The 20,586-nt window shown below is 48.8% G+C and overlaps 1 protein-coding gene across 5 annotated transcripts in view; it reads left to right on the plus strand.

Moving 5' to 3' along the window:
* The first annotated feature begins 1,257 nt into the window (after positions 1-1,257).
* The window catches only part of FBXW11 (F-box and WD repeat domain containing 11), a 98,035-nt gene continuing 78,706 nt past the window's right edge, over positions 1,258-20,586 (plus strand). For 2 of the 5 annotated variants that reach the window (XM_037127919.2, XM_037127920.2), the window contains exon 1: positions 1,258-1,745. In XM_037127919.2, the coding sequence (XP_036983814.1) occupies positions 1,701-1,745 (45 nt within the window). In that variant the 5' untranslated portion in view covers positions 1,258-1,700. Of the gene's footprint in view, positions 1,746-10,166; positions 10,323-20,586 lie in introns of all 5 variants that reach the window. The other 3 variants (XM_037127921.2, XM_037127923.2, XM_037127922.2) reach the window with 2 other exon arrangements.

The following is a 20,586-nucleotide window of genomic DNA, read 5'->3' on the forward strand; positions in this document are numbered from 1 at the left end:
TTACGACAAAACAAGACCATTCTTTCATTCTGAGCAGCAGATAAAACAAAAAACATTGTTTAAATCACACACAAAAATGACCCAACATCCCAGATTCTTGCTAATATGAGGGGCTGCTATGTTTTTGAATCCTCACCCGAGGAGATTTAAGAAAAATTGTTTTTAGAGAGAGAAGCATCAGTTGGTTGCATCCTGTACACATCTGGACTGGGGAACGAACTAACAACCCAGCCATGCTCCCTAACCAGGAATCAAACCCTCCACCCTTCAGTTACGGGAGCACACTCCAATCAACTGAGCCACACTGGCCAGGGCAGGGCTGCTACTTTGCCAATAGCTTACCCTCAGCCCAGTACTCCTCCCTTTCAGGTAAGATTTACTGAGATACTCAATCATAGAATTCCCCGATTCCTGGCACCATTACGGTAATCCAGGCACAGCCCTACTTCCTCAAACCCTCTCCCAAGTCACCTAACAACCCTCTCTGAGACGCCCCACGGTTCCTCGTGGCGCGCGTTCTTCCTTCCAGTAACCTCACTTGCTCAACTGTTACAGTGTCCCTGATGGTCTTGGATTTGAAGGCACTGACCGACCCGCCAAGTTCACACGGAGCTTGGTGACAGAATTCAGGAAGAGCCTCCAGGCCTCCGGCCGTGTTCTTTCTTAGCACCTGTCACTCTTCTGGTTCATGTTCTCCTCCTGCACCGCCCCCCCCCCCCCCCCCCCCTTAGAATTAAGCTCCACGAGGACAGAAGCCTTTTCTGGGATGTTCACAGTTGATTCCCAGTGCCCGGCAGGGGCTGGAAGTTTATACTTTCGGAGCGAATAAATGAGTACGAGGGGCTCAATATACGCAGGTTTCCTTGCATTTCTCGGCTCCTCTCAGTTCGTGGTGCATACACACAGCATCACAGCTCCTCTCCATAAACCTCTTCTCCAGCTAAATCTCCAAACACCTCAGTGGGATGTCGGAGAGGGACACCCTCACGGATCCTCTTCCTTTGCCCGAGTTTCTCTCGCGCGCCGGCCCTCTGCCACACCTGGACCCCAAGACCATCCCCTCTTAAAGCACCTACAACCCACCTGTCTCCAACTTGGGCCCCTACTACCAGACCCTCGTAGACCAGGCGAGCGGCTACTTAGGCGTCTAATGGGCACTGCGGACCCCGACTGCGCATGTGCGGAAATAGATCGCACACGCAGGATCTCTGGCGAGTGAAGAGTTGCCTCCGGAGTTTCCCTTCCTGTCGGAGTCGGCTAGGGCTGCCGGGAAGTCGGGCGAAAGTGGCGGAAAGAGAAAACGAGCGCAGGGTTTTCTGGGACATGTAGTTGTGGAACTCTCGAGGCTCTACCTGGAAGGGAGCCCATACTTCTTCAGGTCTGCACGTCCCGCATTCACTCTCCAGTGCTACTTTGGGCTCCGAATTCAGCTTCGCGCTGCCAGGAGGGAAATGGCCCGGCGTCGGCTTCTCGCTCCCACAAGGCTCTGCGGAGCCCGCGGCGCCTGCTGGGAGCTGTAGTCCTCGCTCTGCGTACTGCGTTCGCCGAGGACGAGGGCGGAGCTGCCGGCGGCCCGGGCGGGCTGGCAGCTAGAGTGGGTGCGAGTACCGCCTCCGCCTCTGCCGCCTCCGCCGTCGCCTCCTCCGCCCGGGCGGTTCGCTGCTGCGCCGGGAGAGCGAGGCGGGGCCGCCGGGGCCGCCATGGAGCCCGACTCGGTGATTGAGGACAAGACCATCGAGCTCATGGTGAGTGCGGCCCTCTGGACCGTCTGTTCTCTGCCCGTCGGGCCCCGGGCGGGCCTGCCCACCTCAGCGTCCGGCGCGAGGCCGGCCCTTGGCCCTTCCCCGGCGTCTCGGCCCGGACTTGGGCCCCCCGCTTTCCCTGGCCTGGGGCCCGGCGCGTTTTCTTCGGATCCCTAGAGATCTCAGGCCGGAGCTGGCCCGGCTCCCTCCTGCCCCTCGGTTCTCCTTCCCTCTGTCTTGTCTCCGGGCCCATCTCTCGGACGACCCTCGCTCGCTAACGTTGTGGCGTTAGCTCACACTCGCTTTAGCATTTCGTCCTCCTCTTAGAAGTGGAATTCTTTATTTTTCTCCTCTGTTTCTCCGGCCCAGGCCTGCACCACTCTTGCAAGCCCCACTTAGGCCCAGTGAGATGGTGTTGGGAGGGGGTCCGGGGGAGATCGGTCCGGGCCTCGGGCCTCCACGTCCCAATAAGGGTCTCAGTACCCTCTCCCCAACAGTCTAGGGCTGGGTGGATGCCTGGATAAGCCCTACCAGGGGTGGGGGTGGAAGCTCTGGGGTTGGAGGCTCTGACGGATTAGGGGCGTCTTTCCCGGACCCCAGTGATGTCCAGCTTTTGGGACAAAGGGTTTCCTACTGGGCTGAGAGGGATGATCGCATAGCAAGGCCCTGGGTACTCTGGATTCCATCTCCCAGGAAAGGAAAACCGTAACTTCACGTTTTCCGGAGCTGCTTTGGGAAATTGGGGGGGGGGGGGGGGAGGGTTGTCCTCATGACTGCCTCCAGTTCTTTCTTCTCAAAACAATAAAAAATAAATAAAATAAAATAAATGAAAGAAACGGAAAAGGAGAATCCTAAGCCCCTGGGGAAGCGGTCACTCTGCTGGTAGAGACCACTGGCAGCCAGGCCAGACTCCCTCGCCCCCGCAGACACCCCAACCCCTTGCCCCCTTAGGACATGGAGTCAGCAGGGGTTTTCAGAAACAGGGTCATGAGAGATCGGCTAGTAGGATTTGCTAGTCGGTGGATGATTGGGTGGGAGAAAGAAAATCCGGCAGCTCTGTTACCTGCCAGTTTGAGCGTTAGAAAAATCAGACTGGGCTGTGGGGGAAGTCATTGCCTCAGCAAATGGACAAGCCCAGGGTTTCTTCCTGTAGAAACCTTGACAGGTCCTTTGTATCTCTCCTAACAAGGTAACAACTTCTACCCAGGATTCAGAGGGAAGGTGAAAGAATCTACTTCCCCCAGCGAAATGTTTTCCTAGCCAGGTTTTCTCCAGTGTGAAAATGCTTATTGAGTCAGTGATTCCACTGGGTAGGGTCCATGACATCAGAGCCACTTCCCCCATTTAATGCTATAAATAATAAATGGTGACACTGAAAGTCTGTTGGATAGCCGCATAGCTTCTGTGGATGATGATGTCTGGGGAGTTGAGATACATGTTTTAAAAATGGAAGTACAGTAGCATAAATAGGGAGGCAGGTTAATATTTGCTGTCCTTTGCATAATCCACAGAACTACACTTCTCCAGCATTCTTGAGAACCATGAAAAAAATAGCTCTGGTAGTTTCTAATTTGTGTGTGTGTGTGCACGTGTGGTTGCTTTCTAAGGGATAGTGTCCCATGTGGATTTTTACATTTAAGTCATTTTTTTCTTCTCCGTAATTTATTAAGCCTTTGATATTCTGCAACTTTTGTAGATTATTTTGGTGAAATATCTTAATTAGAATTACAAATGTATCTATTCTTATGGACGTACTGAAGACATAAGAGTACTTTATAATTGAAAAATTGTATCTTGGCGCCTCTGACATTGGCTGTTTTGTGCTCCTCATATTCATTTAAAAAATAACTAAATGTCTTTATTTTCAAAAGAATTAGAATACAATGTAATCCATTAAGTGTGGGTGTATGGTAAAAAAAAATCTTTTGCCTAAATTTACTGGCTTTATATCCTTACAACTTAAAAAGTTTCCATTTTATATGATTGTATTTGTCTATGATCAGAAGAGATATCTCAGCCTTTTAAGAACATTATAAACTGGACTCTTAGGAAATTTAACAAAGAGTGGAATAGTTGTTTAGATCAATTTTAAAGTGGCTTTTTATATACGGATTTTGATATTCCTTCAAAGGGATACCTGTTAAGACTCTTAGGCAACCCTTTTTATAAACATATATGTATTTATTTTAGTGTAGTAGATAGCACAAATACTTAACAGCTGATCCAGTAAATCCAGGATCAGATGTAGGAATGATAAAGCCTTAAAATCTGATTGCACGTGGCTTCCTGTATTCACTGCATTTTCATTGCAGCAGAAGTAGGTTAAAAATAATTTTTACAGCCCTGGTTGAGTGGCTCAGTTGATTAGAGCTTTGTCGTGATAAAGCAAGGTTGCGGGTTTGATCCCCGGTCAGGGCACATACAAGAATCAACCAGTGACTGCATTAATAAGTGGAACAACAAAAAGCCATGTGTCTCTCTCTCCCTCAAAATCAATAAATTAAAAATAAAAATTTACACTGGTTTCAAAACAGACATGATGGGAGAAGGAGCGGAAGGGGTTAAACGGATGGTGTTTTGAAAGCCTAAAGCATGGAATATTTTTAGATGTTTATGAGTCAGATTGAGTACTCAAATATTTGTGATGCGCTGCCTGTACCAGCGTGGTGCTTGGCGGTCAGCAGGGTAACTTGCACTTGGTATTTCGGAGCCGTATCAGAGAGAGGCAACAGGCTTCTGGGGTGTCTCCAGTTTCTTAGTCTTCGTTCTTTTACTTTCTTTCATTTTGATTCTTTCTCCTTTTTCTTTTTTGTACTTTTTTTTAGTTTACTAGCAAATAAAGCTGGTGAGAGAGCAATGAAAATTCCCGGAATAAAACCCTGTTGTGATTCTTACTCCTGCCTGAGGCTGGGTCCCCAAAGGGTGCTTCTCCACCAGACCAGCCTCATCCGATTCAGGCTTTAGTACGGACTAGATACTTTTGATTGAGATAGTTGTACTCACAATTGCTGGTGGTAAATAATTTAACCTCCAAATGACTTTTATGGCCTTAGATTGGTCCATTATAGACCTTGTTTGTGGGACTGTTTTTCAAACTTGTGCCTTTGGCAAATCAGCTTCATTATTATTAATGAGGTAGGAAAGCAGTAACCGATTTTAACTGTACCACATTTACCAGGCTGTGTCTGGTGCACTTCGCTGGAAGGAAAGAAGATCGTGCATCGTATATCACATGATATTTATTAATGCTCGAGTCAGGATGTGGGGCCCTCATTACTAGGAAGCGCTCACGGAGCTGCTGATTGGGACAGAAAGATGAATAATCTTCTGTTACAAGATGGCAGGAGTTGGTGTCAAAAGGGTAGGAAAGGTAATCCTGCCTTCTCTGCGGGTGCGAACTCATCCCTTTCGCCACATTTTCAAAACTAATGGGCAGTTTGTGCTCTATTGTTGTCTGTTGAATGGTTCCCCTCTTTGCTAAGTGACCTTAAGTGAGCCATTTCCCTCCTGTGTTATGCCTAAGTGGCTTGTCCACCTTGTTGAATGCAGTAATGAGGTCAAGTATATCGGACTCTGTTAAGAAGGTGTGATATCAAGGCTGTTTTCAGAGCTATTGGAGAAAGGCAGGCCGCAAAGCCACGGAGAGGAAAGAAACAAGTGGAGATCCTGGGAAAAACATGTTTTGGTTTTTTTTTGATATCTGCCCCTTTCCTATCATTGGCTTCCAAAGTGGCGCAAGTGGGATTGTTTAGTAATTCCTTTGCCAAGTTGGACGTCGCTGTCACTTAGCCTCATCTAAGTTTGGCCCCGTGCTGATTTACCAGGTACAGATGAAATAGAGAAAGATTTAAGTAGGGTCCAAGTGAATTAACGGTATAGGTGTTGATAGAGCTCATTGACGTGCCTCAAGAAGCAGTGGCTGGAACACAGTGGTTTCGGCCCCGATTTCGGAGTGGGTGGGATGTCCTCTCAGATCCGAGGGCGAGAAGGGGATCCTGCTCACCAGTCTCGGCCCCCACTGCTGTACCTGGAAGACGGAGAGCTGGCCCAGGACCCCGCCACACAGGCTCGCAGGACAGCACATGTGTCCCTCCGAGCCCACCCGTTTGAGCCTCCCAGTTCTAGAAGTAAACTCTTCTGTGCTGCGAGGTGCCTGGGGTCCTGAGTTTCACTTGGTGACGGTCACACTTCTGAGGGAAAGAAAGCATCTGAAGTCCTCGAATTCCAATTCCAGCCTCCCTTCTAGATTTACTTCCCACATTTGTCACTTATTACATGTCCCAGCCAAAGCTTGGGGGACCCTGCTTCTCCTGATTCTGAGCACACAGTTTCTTTTGCCAGCACCAGTATGAACTGACCTAAGCCCATGTATTGAAGGCTAATCATATTTTCAGGAAGGACCTAATATTACAGTCGGCTCTCTGGCTAAATTAGCTTAGGTCAGGTCTCAGCAGTTCTCCTTTTAGCTGTACTGATCAAGTCCTGTTCCCTCAGAACGATTGAGGTGTCCTTCTTGATGTCGGTGTGTATTAGGGTGGCAGGTGGCACTTGGGCTTTGTATCTGTAGCACCATCTCCATGATCATCATTGTCAGATGAAGCGGATTCTGGCCCTTCGTGTTTATCTTACGGCGCTCCACGCACTCCGGGCTAGTACTCTGTTTCCGGTTTGTGCCCCCTGTTAAATGAGAAACTCCTCAAGTGTCTTTTTGTGGTGGGTGTTTGGTAAATGTTGCAGTTTGGGTTGACTGGTTACGTGCATTACTGCCACCTGCTCCTGTCCTTCCTGCAAGTTCTGCACACGTCGCTGATTCCCATGACCTGCTCCTGACCTGTGCAGTACCTACACTTTCCCGTTCATCAGAAGCCTTCTGATCACGTCTAAGCTTCCCTTCCAGAGGCTGCATCTGATGGTCCTTTGAATTGGTCCTTCCTGATGTCGAGCACTTAGGCATGGAATGGCTATTTATTGATTTAAGTTAACGTTAGGGTTTTCTCCTGTGTTTTAAGAGTTCCTTTTGACAACCTCACGACAAGGGTGGACGTGAATAGAGGAGAAAAGGCTGGGAAGGGGGAAGAGGGCGGCGTGTGGACAGAACTTGACCTACACACAGGCTGACTTCTGTACATCTCAGAGTGCGGTTGATGGCAAAGTGTTGAGGAAACCCGGGCTCCTTTCATAGCTGCTGATGTGAACGCCAAATAGGCGGTAAGTTCTGAGGACCCTGCGGCCTTTCGGCAGCGAGATTTAGCAGAAAGGGCACGGGCCTCAGAGTGAGACACCGGATTGCGCCTCCCAGCCCTGCCACTGGCCTGCCGTGTGAATTTAGGAAGTTAGCCGAAGGGTTTTATTATTTGTGAAGATACGAAAATGTCTTTACTGCTGCGAGTTGTTGGGAAGATTGTGGGTTGCCTTGGCGAAGCTGCGAGGCTGGTCCACAGCACCTGCTTGCCATACTAGGGACCAAATTCGTAAAGAAAGCACAGTGGAGACGGATGGTGTGAAGAGGTTTTAATTTTCCCCTTGAGTTGTGTATGTGTTTATTGGTGAAGCTTTACAGAGACCTACAGTTCATTTGCTTTCAGGCATATATTTATTTAGGGGTCTTTGGGGAAAATGACGAACTCGTACAGTATTGTCTTAGAAGTCTGGGAGGTACTGTTAAGATGACGAAGAACTGCCAGTCAGACATCATTAGACTGTACTCTAACTAGAGGGAACCCACCCAGCCCCGTTTGAGGTTTCCTGGTATACAGAGACCGGTAATTAGTTGTATTAACACCGAGCGTTGTGATTTATGTTTGATTGGTTTAGGATTTTTTACTTCTTGTTGTTTTAACAAAGCTGATGATTTTGACCTTTAACAGAATGAGCAGTGAGCACAACACAAGCTTTCCTCCTGAGCTGTAGTTGAGTTGTTCATTGAAGAGTTGACAAAGGGGGAGAACCTGTTGATCCGGAGCGAGCTAGTCACCCTCAGTTAGTTTCTGCTGATCACAGTTGCCCAACAGGAAGTTTGTCTGTGTAGGCAAATGAGAGACGAACCAGGAAGACCGCCCCTCCAGTGGGCTATCTCTGACTGGATCTTACTATTGTTTCAAGAACTTCAAAGAGTGCAGAGCTCTGTGTGTGATGTCAGCAGGAAGCACTTGTAGGAAACTCCGTCACGTGGTTAGTTAACAAGGAGGACTTCACCAAGTGCAGAGCTGGGACGTAGAAACAGTGGACATGAACATGTAACATGAAAAAAGTCCCTTTGAGTGGAGAGGTGTGCACACAAGTATAATAATGCATACGGGAAACCGTTCTCTAACGGCGAGCCTCAGATGCACAGACGGGAAAGAAAAACTAAGTGAGCGCTCTGCCCCTGAGAAAAAGGGAACTGGAGTACTTTTTCTTTTTTTTAAGAGTTACGTTGCGAACACTTAACCACTTACGAGAACTAATAATCAAACGTGTTTTGGTTCTGTGAAATGATTGCTGGGGAGATTTCCAGAGAGAGAGGGACTGAGGACAGGGAGATTTTGGCCTTGGCACTCCTGGGCTGGCAGCTGTTCACCTCTGTGTCTCTAGCGCAAGGCCTTCTCCCAGCTAGGCGTTCAGTCCATGTCAATTTGAAGGGAAGAGGGGAAATAATACAGGGATGAGGCCTGACATTTCAAGAGGTTCAGAAATGAGTTCGCCAGTGAGGTTGTTGGGGTTGCGCTTTGCTCTAACTGTTCCGCATTTTCGTTATAGCAGTAAGGTATGCTTTGAAAAACAGAGTATATTGCTTTAGTTAGCTACTAGCTATAGCTCACCGTAGCTGCTTTTCTTGAAATTGGGCTTCTCATTTATTCTTAGGCTCCAGAGTAATATCGCTTAATAGGAAAAACACGAGCACTGATACTTGGCTTGCGATTTTACTTGTTTTGGGCATTAAGATAACTTCCATCTGATTGTTCTGGGGAGGTTGGTCCCTAACTGGTATTTCATTCACTCGAGGTGCTTTGACTACAGCTTGAAAAATCAGAGCATCTTTAGTCACTGCCTATGATTCATTTACATATCTTGGAATTTAAAAATCCCCCCGTTTCAACCAGACCTGAGATCACCCGTCAGAGTCACGTTCTTTGCTTACGAACACGAAGACTGGTTGGAGAACGTTGTACCGTGTTTTGTTGTGACGTTCATTGTGTAGGCCATGAACTTCCATGGCTCCTCATTAACGAAATGCTTTTTAAGTGGCAAGATGTGGGGAGGCAGCTGGTCGCGGATGGCTCATGCGGTTCGGTTGTGTTTTAGTTCAGCGAGGCTGGAGTCTTTTCTGTATTTTCTTTTCCGTTCCCCGTTCCTGTGGATGGACTCGGGCCTCCGACAGTAGAGCTTGGTTTCTTCTGCCCCTGGAATCTTGGCCCTGTAAAATCCTTGAACTTGGGCATAGCTGTGCTCTGTCAAAGGCTTGGGGCTGTACCACCTGGTAGGTGGGGGACTTTGGCAAGTTCTTTCTTCTCATCACTTTTGAGAATTGAGTAATGACTAAAAAGGGCCTAGCCCATTAGTAGCCCTTTGGTCAAGGTAGGCATTTTAATTACTTTTTAATTGCTGCAGGAGTGTTTTTGCAATAATAGCATGGCAACCGAGGAAGTAGAAAATTATGTGCAAGAAAGGTCACAGTCTTTGAAGTTTTTATCTGTGTCACTCTGTTGAATACCCTTTTCTCTCTCCCTTAGAGTTTGTTCAGAATTTCCAGTCGAACAGAAAAGTTGGTGTGGTAGTAAAAGAACTTTCATATAATGTGGAATGGGCTTGTGTTACTAGGTGTCATCCAGTAAATTATTTATTAGCTTGCTGTATTACTTTCCTTAGTTGACTCGATGACTGGCCTTTATTGAGTCAAAAGTACACTCTTAAAAGTAGGCTGTGTTTAAAATGGCCGCATTTCAGCCGAGGGAGGGTTTGGGTAATGTGCAGATTTGAGGTCTTATGTGTGACAAACCAGAAGATACCTTGTTGGGCACTTACCTAAATGTCTCTGTTGGGAGGTGTTGGAGCCCTCCCATCGTCCTTGGTCGTGGCCGACAGCCTTTGTGTAGGGCTGTCTTAGAAAATGGCTAAGCAAGTTCGTTGTTGCTGAATGGTCCCGGACAGTTTATGTGGACACTGGTGTGAGCTTTTAGCTGCTCTCATTTGGAAATTGCATGTTATTTGTCATAGTAAATACTAATATCGGGGATGTGAGCCTTTGCCACTTGGAATTTCTCGCCCTCCTCTGCAGGCAGAGGCGGGGACGCGCGTGGACTGTCCAGTGCAGACGGCGTGCACGGTGGTGCTCTTTCTGCGCCTCAGATCCGCCTCCCACCGACCCTCCTTCCGCTTCCCGGTGGCCGTCCTGTGCCACTGGTGCTGTGGTGGGTGTATGGACTGCTTTCTGTCTTTCAACAGTTACCGAAGTGCATGTTTGGGATTTTGTTGAAGAAAGCTGGATTCGGTAGACGGAAAGCCCCCGGGAAGCTGCTTGACCGCTGCCTTCTCTCAGACTAGTCTGAGAGGGAGCCCCCACTCGGGATTGGTGGACCTGAAGTGCAGAGTGTCTCCCAGGTAAGCCACCGCCCTGTCCCGTCTTGTTTCGTGGGACCCAGCCTTCCGGAGGAAGCTGACACGTTTTGGCTCTCGTGTCCCGTTTGGGCGTGGACCGCTGCGGGGCCACTGGCGTGGCGGCGGCCCCAGCGCACACTGGGTTGCGGTGGAGGAAGCGCAGTTGTTTTTATTAAAGGCTTGAACGGTTTATGGGAATAGCCCAACAGGGAGTTTGGTTTGGGGAACAGCTTGTAAAATAGGGAACACAGATGATAATTTGGGGGGGTATTAGCTCATGATTTATAGTCAGTACCTCCTCAAAATAGGTTTTGCAGTTACCATTTAAAGTGGTGGCCTTTTATTCTTGGGACTCTTGAAAGGTCTTCTTAAGAACAGCTGCTTGTTGAGCATCTGCTGGGTGCCAGGGACTTTGCTCTTTACACACACTTCTCGCTCGGCTGGCACTGGCTGCACCGTGTTCTGCGGACAGTGACGTGAGGCTCGCAAGCACCGAGTGCAGGTTGCCCCAGGACGCACAGCAGGGAGCTCAGGGCTGGGCGTGTGCTTCAGCTCCCGGGTTTTTCGGCATTGCCTCTCTGCAGGGGCAAGGTGTGGTGTTCTACAACCGGTTTCCGCGTGGAGATCGCACTGGAGATCTCGGCGTGGCAGGGTGCTGTTCTTGCATCTGGCACTCTCCCAACTTCGGGAGAAAACTAGGAGATCTTCAGTCCGTTCATCGAGCAAACATAAAGGTTACTTAGGGTGTGTGAGAGAGGCAGTGAATTTAAAGGTCCAAACGTGGTCTATGCAGGAAAGCACCGTTTCGCTTAGTGAACTCCAACTTGTATTTTTTCAGTTCCTCCTGCGTTTTTATTGGTTATTTAAATAGCTCAGTAGCTTGTGGTGCAGACTTCTTTTGACCTCTGGGTTGTTGGCCTTACAAGTAGGACATTGTCAGGCAGCTCTCTTGAAAATGTGACCTTTTTTTGGTATTTAATATTCTCTCCAGATTACCCATTCCCTTAAATCTTTAAAAAGTTATTTTTTGCTCTGGCTGCTGTGGCTCAGTGGATTGAGTGCCGGCCTATGAACCAAAGGGTTGCCGGTTTGATTCCCAGTCAGGGCACATGCCTGGGTTGCATCAGGTCCCCGGTTGGGGGTGTGCAAGAGGCAACCGTACATTGATGTTTCTCTCTCTTTCTTCCTCCCATCCCCTCTCTCTAAAAATAAATAAACACAATCTTTGAAAAAAGGTTCTTTTTATCATAGACTGATAGTTCGACTTTGTGATCCTTTTAGTTTAACTCCTTTCTGTTTGCTAAGGACTCTCCTGGGTGAGCATTTTCAGCGCTTGTCATCTGCAGAGCTGGCGGGATGGTGCTGGGTAGAAATAAGAGCAGTTACGACTTCCTGGGCCCGACTCTGGGCCGAGCGCAGTTCTAGGCACTTTCTATGTCTAAACTCGTTTCATAGTGACCAGCGAGGTAGGGAGGGAGGCACCATTATTTCTATTTACTGATGACAAAACGGAAGCATAGAGGAGCTAAATCACATGTTCACAGTTACACATCTAGTAAGAGACCAGGACGAGACAGGTTTCCAGGCAATCTGGCCTCAGGAGGTGCCTCTAAGCTCTGCGCTACCTGCCGCTTCCAGTGCAGAGTATCACCGTGACAAAGAGGGCCACCGACCCTGGAGACCAGCCTGCGCGTTCCGACTTGGAGAAAGGAAGCAGTCCTTCGGCGGCTCTTCCCTCCCTTAGAAACCGTCTAGCGCTCAGGGCCCGCCTGTCAGCTCGTGTCCGAGAGGACTCGCCGCAGGGTTGCCGAAGGGCATCTTCCGGAGCAGCGCTGGCCAGTAGAACCTGCCGTGATGAGGGGCGGGCTCCACTTGGTAGCCGCTAGCCGGCCACGTCGGGCTATTTGGAAATGTGTTTCTCTAAGCAAGGCGCTAAATTTTTTATTTTAATTTACATCCAAATAGCCACAGATATAGTCTTAGAATTTCCTGGGTCTGGTCCTTGGCTTAACAGCCCTAGAAATCAGGCCTGATCAGCGTGTCCCAGGCACCTCTTATCCCAGGGTCGGGCCTCCGTCAACTGTCTGTGCAAGACTGGTGTGTAAAGCCAGAATCCCGGTTTGTTGTTTTATAATATGTGCTTGTTGTCATGGTTAATACAAACTTTTCTGATAAGTACATTTGCTCACTCGGTTCTAATTAATATGCCAATTTAATTTTTCAAGTAAGAAACCCGAGACTGAAGCCAGACGACTATGGAATATTCCCTTCACATAGGTGGACCTGACCCACCAGGTCGGCTTCATTAGCGTGGGCCCGACCGGGGGACTGAGGCAGCCTCATTCGGCCTGCTTTGGGGGTGGATGGCTTCTCCTTAGGACAGAACCCCTTCTTTCAGCCTCTGCTTGCTTTCACTTCCCAAATCCTTTTCCGATCAGGCACTGGTTGTTTTAGACGAGCTGGTGAATTCAGGTTGAATGCGCCCTTCCAGGTCCGGGAGCCTTTGTTCTCCACAAGGTCACTTTGTCACTGCTGTGCTCCATCCTGTGTGCATTTTTGACTCTAAGAAAGCAGTTGAATTTTCCTGGCTTCCCTGTGGCCTCTTTCTGTCGAAACACACACAATCGCTTACTTAATTTGGCCAAATAGGGTGGGTTAGAATAGGAACACACTCATAAAAAGTACTGGTGGTACATCCCCTTTGCATTACATCACATTCTTAAATGAGCTTGTTTGTAGCTTACTGTGTCATTACTGTGGGACTTGCTCTTGCTTCTCCTGTGTTTATAATATTGGTAGAAAAAGTAATGTAACTAAATTTGTTTTTGGCTGTTGACTTTTCAGGTGTGTGCAAGATAGATTGAAGAGACCTTGGCAGGGAGACCAGTTAGTTCAGGAGGTCGATGATGAAGGCACACCGGAGTGTTGACAGTGGCCATGGTAGGGGGGCGTGCACTCCCAAGAGACGTGGTAGTAGGATCTACAGGACTTGGGGGTTGTTCGCAGGGGTAGGGTATGCATACATCATAGCGTGAATTTGAGATTTTGGCTTGGGCATCGGGAGCGATGCTTTTCTCTTTCTAGTCTGGAATACAAGAGGAGCACGTTGGCTGGGGTGGGGTCAGGGGTTGGGAAAGAATGAGTTCAGTTTATCACGAATTTGAGTTGCCTGGTGGCTGAACCCTCTAAGAGGGGAAGAGTCTAATAGGAGTGTTGATCTGGAGCGCCCCAGGGACAGCAGGGGTAGGAAGACTCTCGAGTAGCCACCGCTACCTAGGGGTGGGAGGGGACTCGCTGTGCAGGGTGAGGACTCTGCGTGTCGGTGTATGGGAATGCAGGTGTAAAGCAGCGGGCGCAGCTGAGTCTCGTGACCTTGTAAGTCAGGAGTGATGCTGATGAAGAACCTACAGCTCTGTCTTTCCGTCTTGATCCGGGAACTCAGTTCAGCCAGTTCCAGCCCGCAAGTTAGCCCTTGACGCTTGGGTTGTGTTTTCTTTCCCACTGTAGTGGTTCGTTTAATTACCAGAGGTACCATTTTTCAAAAATTAAAAAAAAAAACAAACTCTGTGTTGTCACTATATGTCTCATGTACATTTATGCAAATTCAGTTCTTCTGGTTACAGAACTTGAGGAAAAAGAACCTAAACAGTGAAGGTTCTGGGTCACACGTGAGATAGAAATGGAAACTGCTCCTCTGAGCGGGTCTTGGTTTCTGAATGCTTCTTACCTCCCTGTGACAGGGGTGAGTGTGGTGTTTAAACACACACGTTCGGAAGGGCACACGAGGCCCAGGTGCGGGCCAGATACTCCACCCCCTGGTCAGCCGACGAAGCAGCGCAGCAGTCGTGTGCTGGAGTGAAAGTGAGCTGTGTTGGGGTCGCCGGGGTGGTGTGTCGGTCCGGAGTGGCACAGGTTTAAGGGATTTTCAGGGCCAAGTTTCACTGTGTGTTACTTTCACAGTACACACTGACTTCAGCCCCCAATCCCAGGTGAGCTGTAACTGCACTGTAATTAGGTTTTGGTAATAAAAGCATGGAGATGTGAAGAGTTCATTACAGCTACAGTCGATCCATACTTAAGAAGAAATAGTTTGAATACATTGTATGTGCCTGTGGTGCAGACCTGGTAAGGCACAGAAGGAAGTGCACAGAAAATGAAGTGTCCCTTTCCTTCCTGTAGCTCCAGCCACTCAGCCCCATTATTCTGCACCTTGATGTTCTTAAAATGTGAAATATGACACGATCATCTTTCACATCAGTTCCCAAAGAGCTCTCGTGTCTTTGAGCAGATTTAAAAATTGACAGGGTGCACGCTGGTCTCCGCGTGTGCTGTAGTGTGCGACAGCAGTGTGGATCGTTGCGCACGTGCGCAGGTTCTCTCCAGTCTTCGCCGGGACGCCTCATTCCGTAAAGAATAGCTCGGTGCGTGTGTCGTGTCCCGTGGAGGAGTGGTCAGGACAGACCCCCGCCTGTAAGCAGCCCTGGGCCGGAGCCTCCAGAGGCCTGGGGGACACCACCACAGGGCCCTCCGCCAACCGCCCAGGCCGGTGGAGAGCGCTCTCGGGTGTTCTGTGCCTTTTCAGATGACTGCTTTTTTTAATTGGTCTCCTCTTTTATCCCCCATAACTTCTTTTAAATTTCATATATATTGAAGAGTTGGGGGGAACCAGTACAACAAACCCTGTATACGCTCCACCTAGACTCAAGAATTACTGACATTTTTGGCATATTGGGATCTCTTCTCCCACACTCCCTCCCTCCCCTCCCCTCCCCTCCCTTTCTCCCCTTCTCCCTCCTTCCTTCCTTCCCTCCTTTTACTCCCATCTTCCCTCCCCCTGTCTTCTTCCTCTTCCGTGGTTCTCCAAATAATACTCTTTTGTTGTCAAAAATTTGAAAGTAAGATGGAAACATGCTACTTCACCCTCTAAACACTTCAGCATGTATGTTCTGAGAATAAGGACAGTGTGTTCCTTTCTCTTAGACCACAGACACAGAGCTGTGTGTGCACACACATCTTTACATAACCACGTATTATACACAGTCACGTTTAAAACCCTCACCCAAGGATATTTTTTCATTGATCTGAGAGAGACAGACAGACATCGATCGGTTGCCTCCTGTATGAATCCCTACTGGGGATCGAATCCACAACCCAGGCATGTGCCCTAACTGGGGATTGAACCTGCAACCTTTTGGTGTACAGGACGACACTCCAATCAACTGAGCCACCCGGCCAGGGCTGTAGTCATATTTTTAAAAAGATTTTATTTATTTATTTTTAGAGAGGGGAAGGGAAGGAGAAAGGGAGAGAAACATCAATGTGTGGTTGCCTGACATGAGCCCCCTCCCGGGGACCTGGCCCACAACCCAGGCCTGTGCCCTAGACCGGGAATCGGCCCGGTCACTCCCCCGGCTCGCAGGTCAGCAGTCCGTTGAGCCGCACCAGCTGGGGCTGTGGTCATATATGTTCATACAGCTACCACAGCCCTACTTCATACAGAGCCACGATGCTATTTTTACATCTAAGAAAATGAACCTAATTGCATAATATAATATTCAGTTAAATATAAATTTTCTTAATTGTCCCAAGAATGTCTTTTCTAGTAGTCCCCTTCCCCTGCGGAGGGGGGGGGGGACCCCAAAACACTAGGAACCAAACAAAATCCTTTGTATTTGGTTACGTTTCTTTAATTTCTTTCTGTTTAGAACAGCCCTCTGCCTGTCTCCCCCTTCTCCTGGCATTGATTTGGGGGGGGGAGGCCAGCTGAGTTCGTTGTCCTGTAGGACGGGCAGCATTCTTTGCTTGTCCATTTCCTGGTTGTGTCATTTAACTTGTTTCTCTGCCTCCTGCACATCCCGTGAGCTGGAAGTTAGGGGAGGGGCCTGCCCACAGCCAGGTGAAACACTTGGCTGGGCCGCTTCATCACAGGTGAAGTGTACCTTGCACTGAGTCTCGCTCGGAGGCTGGTAATGACAGGTTCTCTCGTTCCCCATTAAAAAGGCACAGTTTCACCTGTGAGGTAGCTCATGCGAAAGGAACGCACGCGTGGGGTGTTTGGGCACCTTGTAAATGTCCGGTTCCCGTGCAACCTTTCACCCAGTGGTTTCATCATCCCGGTTCTGACATCAGTCATTACAATAGGAGTTACAAAATTGTGGTTTGTCATTCCGTCTACGTTTGTAGCCGGCATTCACATGGCCCGACACCCGTTCTCCCTCCTGTTTGCGTCACCCCACTCCCCTGGACGTGTGCGTCCGGAGCGTGTCACCAGTCTGTTACAGTCTTCGTTGATGCTCAGGGTGTCCCGATGGGGCCGATGAGACCCCGGTCGGGGCAGCGCCTGCTTCCTTTGGACATTCAGTCTGTGTGCCTCTTGGCTTTTTACTTTCTCTTTGTAACAGGGACAGACCATTTCTCCCAGAAGCCTTCTTCCATTTTTGTGGAGAATGGGATCTTAGAAACCAGAACAATCGAAACCATTGCTGTTGGGTTGTCTGTCGTTGCTTCTAGAACCCGTTCGGCAGATAGAGCTATGAAGTCCGTCCAAAAAGAACCAGCAGTTCATGTTAGTTCTAAGTCAAGTGTACCAGCACAGGGTGTTTTTCTGAGCTTGTCAGCCTTTTGATTTCCCCTTGTTACCCCGTGAACAGTGGCTGGCAGGCAGTGGAGGTATTGTCTTTCAGGGGGGACAGGTTAAGTAGTTCCTGGATTGTTGGGGGGGTAGCTTGTGTGAGGGGACTGAGGTAGATACATTTAAAAAAAGATTATAACCAAATCTTGGACTTTGTGCTTTAGGTCATAAGTTACAAACTAGCAACCTGTAGATAGATAGAGCTCCACAAGTATATATGTATTTTTGTCTGGATAGATTTTAAAAATTGAGACATTTTGTGTAAAAACACTAAATTCTGGTTTCACCTGACAGTTGGAGCTGAGTGGTGGCTGCCTTTGTGAGGCCCAGCGCGCCCTTCCTGGTCACCAGGGCCCTTGTAGACCCACCGCTGTCCTCTCGGCTGTGCAGGCTGAGCGTGTCTCTTGTCCCCCCCCCCCCCCGTGCAAGGGTTGGAGGAGGGGCAAAGGCGGAGGGTGTGGTTTGAGGAGAGAGGTGACTGGGGAAGTTTGAGCGAGATCTGTGCTTCCGTCGGTTTGGAGGGGGCACATTGCTGCAGGGGGCCCGTCCTGGTCTGCGGACCGTTGGACTCTACGGGGGAGAAGTTGACAGGGTGGTGACCGGTGTTGTGAGGAGGAGGAGATGCAGCATTTTAAATATAGAGTGGATGGGTTGTATTGATGGGTCTGAGTGTGTATCGACAATAATTAAATCAGATTACGCTGAAGCGTGAGATTCTGGTTCTGTAAAGCTTTGTATTCATAAATAAGTTTCTAGATGTTAACTTCATGTTTTTGTAATCTACTGGTTAGTTTTGGAAAACAGTTCATGGTTTCATGGTTGTCATTGTGCAAAGTTTAGTGTTGCAATATGCAAATCACATGCTTTGACAAAAAGACTAATTCTGGCCTGGTTTCATTTCTGAAAGTTGTATGTAAAGTGAAAATCTATAGTGGTTTGTTTTTTTTTTTAACAAAAAAATCACTTTTCTTATATAGTTATGCGCCGTAGAACAATGTTTCAATTAACGATGACCACGTATATGAAGATGGCCCTGTTAGATTATAATGGAGCTGGAAAATTCCTGTCACCTAGTGACAGTGTAGCCAGTATAATGTAATGCAACACATTACACAGATACCACTGTGTTACAATCACCTACGAGTATCACTCTGTTACTGTTATAGGTGCTTAGTACAGTAACATGCCGTGCGGGTTTGTAGCTTAGACGCTGCAGGGGCACAGAATGTCACCCCCAAGTATGCCTGTTTGGCATAAAGTTATTTCAGGCTGGGTAATTTTAAGAAACTGCAGACGTGGGAGAAGTTCCGCACACCAAATAGAAGTTACCTTTTGTAGAACCTGTTTGTAAGGGTGTCTCCCTGGCCTTCCTGGAAGATGAGGATGACTGCATCTCTAGAAAGTCTTCTCAGTGCAGAGGGCAGGCCTTCCACCCTCTCAGCCCCCCGGCCTTTGTTTATTGTGCTCTGCCTGGTAAATGGCCCCCACCCCCAGCCTTTGGTCTTCAGTTGTAGATGCTACTTAGTGTATTGAAGGCACTCCGGCCATTTTGACAAGTTCCTCGGTCTTCTTGGGCCTCTCGAATTATGGGGGCGTGTACAACTGATTCAACTTCTGCTTGTCTTTCCGATTAACCTGTCTTTTATTGTAGGGGTGTCTCGGGCCAAGAGCCAGAAGGGTAGAGGGAGAATCTTTTTCTCCCTACAGAGCAGCAGGCCACACCACGTCGCCTAGGTGTGTGTCGACCAGACCATCTAGGTTTGGGCGAGTGCCCTCTGATGTTTGCCCCGCAGTGAAATCGCCCAGTGACGCATCTCTCCAAAGGTGTCCCTACTGTTAAGTGGCACATGACTGTAATGATGGGATTAAGTTTTCCAGCAAAAGTGTTAGCAGAGCTGTGTACCTATTTCAAAGAGCTGGCAGCTTGTATATAATTCCCCCACAGTCCCTTTCTGAAGTTAGTCAGAAGGATAGTGAATGAACAGGGGCTGCCCCGCACACTTCAGATCACACCGGCATTAAGCTCGTCTGTACTGTTAACAGGCATTTGGCAGATCTGCCCCGTCCGGCTGGGGCATGACTTGCCCAGTCCCTCTGGCAGTGCCTCCCCCCCCCCCCCCCGCCCCCTGATACTCGGGAGCGCCGAGGGCTTGGACGGTCTGAGTCATGAGGATGGTGTGAAGGACGGGGCCCGGAGCACGAGTGACTCACAGTGACAGGAAGCACTCCTGGGTGTCCTGGGTACTGTGTCAGCCATAGGCTTCCAGTGTCAAGGGGTGAACCAGCCTCGGTAACAGGGCATTTGTGTGTGTGTAGTGTATAGCTTACGTCGAGTGTAGAACACAGGTCTTAAGTGGACGGCTTGGTGAATTCTTGCGTGCACACCACACTGTCCCCGCTACCTGATTCAAGGCGCCAAACGTTCCCAGAGTCCCTCGGGGGTCTCCTCGCGTCCCTCTCTCCTGTTCAGTAGACCCTGCCAGAGGTCTGTTCTGGCCGCTTTCACTGGAGGTCAGTTAGGTCTCTCTCTGGGCTTTGTGGGAGTGGAATCCTGCAGCTCTCGTGTAGACCCCCCCTGTCGTCGTCGTATCTGTGAAATTCATGTTTCGTTAACTAGTTTCTCCCTGTAAGTGGTCCCACTGTGTATAGAGTCTGTGATGTATTTATGTTGCTTTTGATGAATCAGTTGGGTTGTTTCCAATTTTTGGCTGCTGTTATGAGTAACACTACTAAGGTGGAACTAAGCAGTGTGTTCCACTGGTTATAAAAACCCAGAATGGAATTACCGGGTCACGGGATAGGCATGTTTAGCGTCAGTAGATACTGCTAAGCTGTTTTCCAAGCTTGTACCTCTGATGTGGAGAGTTCTAGCATCACTCGTTTCCCAGTCCTTTTAATTTTAACCGTCCTGATGGGTGTGTAGTAGCGTCTGTGTTGTGGTTTTGTTTGTTCTGCATGTAATCAGCACGTAATGAACCGCACTCATTTAAGTGCACCGTGAGCTTTGGGAACTATACACACTCCTGTTACCACGACCACAGTCAACGCGTAGAACACCTCTGCCTCCCCCAAACTTCCCTCACTCCCCTTTGCGGTCCCCCACCACATCCCTGGCCTCAAGTAACCTGCTTTCCATAAGTACAGATTTGTTGTGCGTGTGCTAGAATTCCATACACACGGAATTGTACCGCACTCACGTGCTGCGTGTACTCAGTGTGTTGGGCTTATTTTGCCCAGCACAATATTTTCGAGGTTCGTCCTTGATGATTCGGTTGATTGTTCCTTTTCGCACGTACACAACAGTTTTGATTATTCGTTCCCCTGCTCACAAGAACTCGGGCTGTTGCCAGCGTCCAGCTAATTTAGGAACAAAGCCCGCTTGGACATTGTGCGTTCAGATTATTGTTTGGGCTCTTGGATGCACTAGGAGGGGAACTGCTGGGGCAGAGCATAGATGTATGTTTACTTTTTCAAAGAACTACCAGATCTTTCCCCAGATGGTTGAACGTTCCTACAGCTCCTTCTGCAGCGTATCGACACTCCAGTAGCTCTGTCACCTGCATTGTCACCCGGCGAGGCACCTGCACTGTCACCCGGCCTCAGCTGTTCAGACGGGTGTGGATTGGTGCCTCACCG

Source organism: Artibeus jamaicensis, unplaced genomic scaffold (genome assembly GCF_021234435.1).
Source record: "Artibeus jamaicensis isolate MK-2021 breed Jamaican fruit bat unplaced genomic scaffold, CSHL_Jam_final scaffold_3151, whole genome shotgun sequence".
NCBI classification, from domain to species: Eukaryota; Metazoa; Chordata; class Mammalia; order Chiroptera; family Phyllostomidae; genus Artibeus; species Artibeus jamaicensis.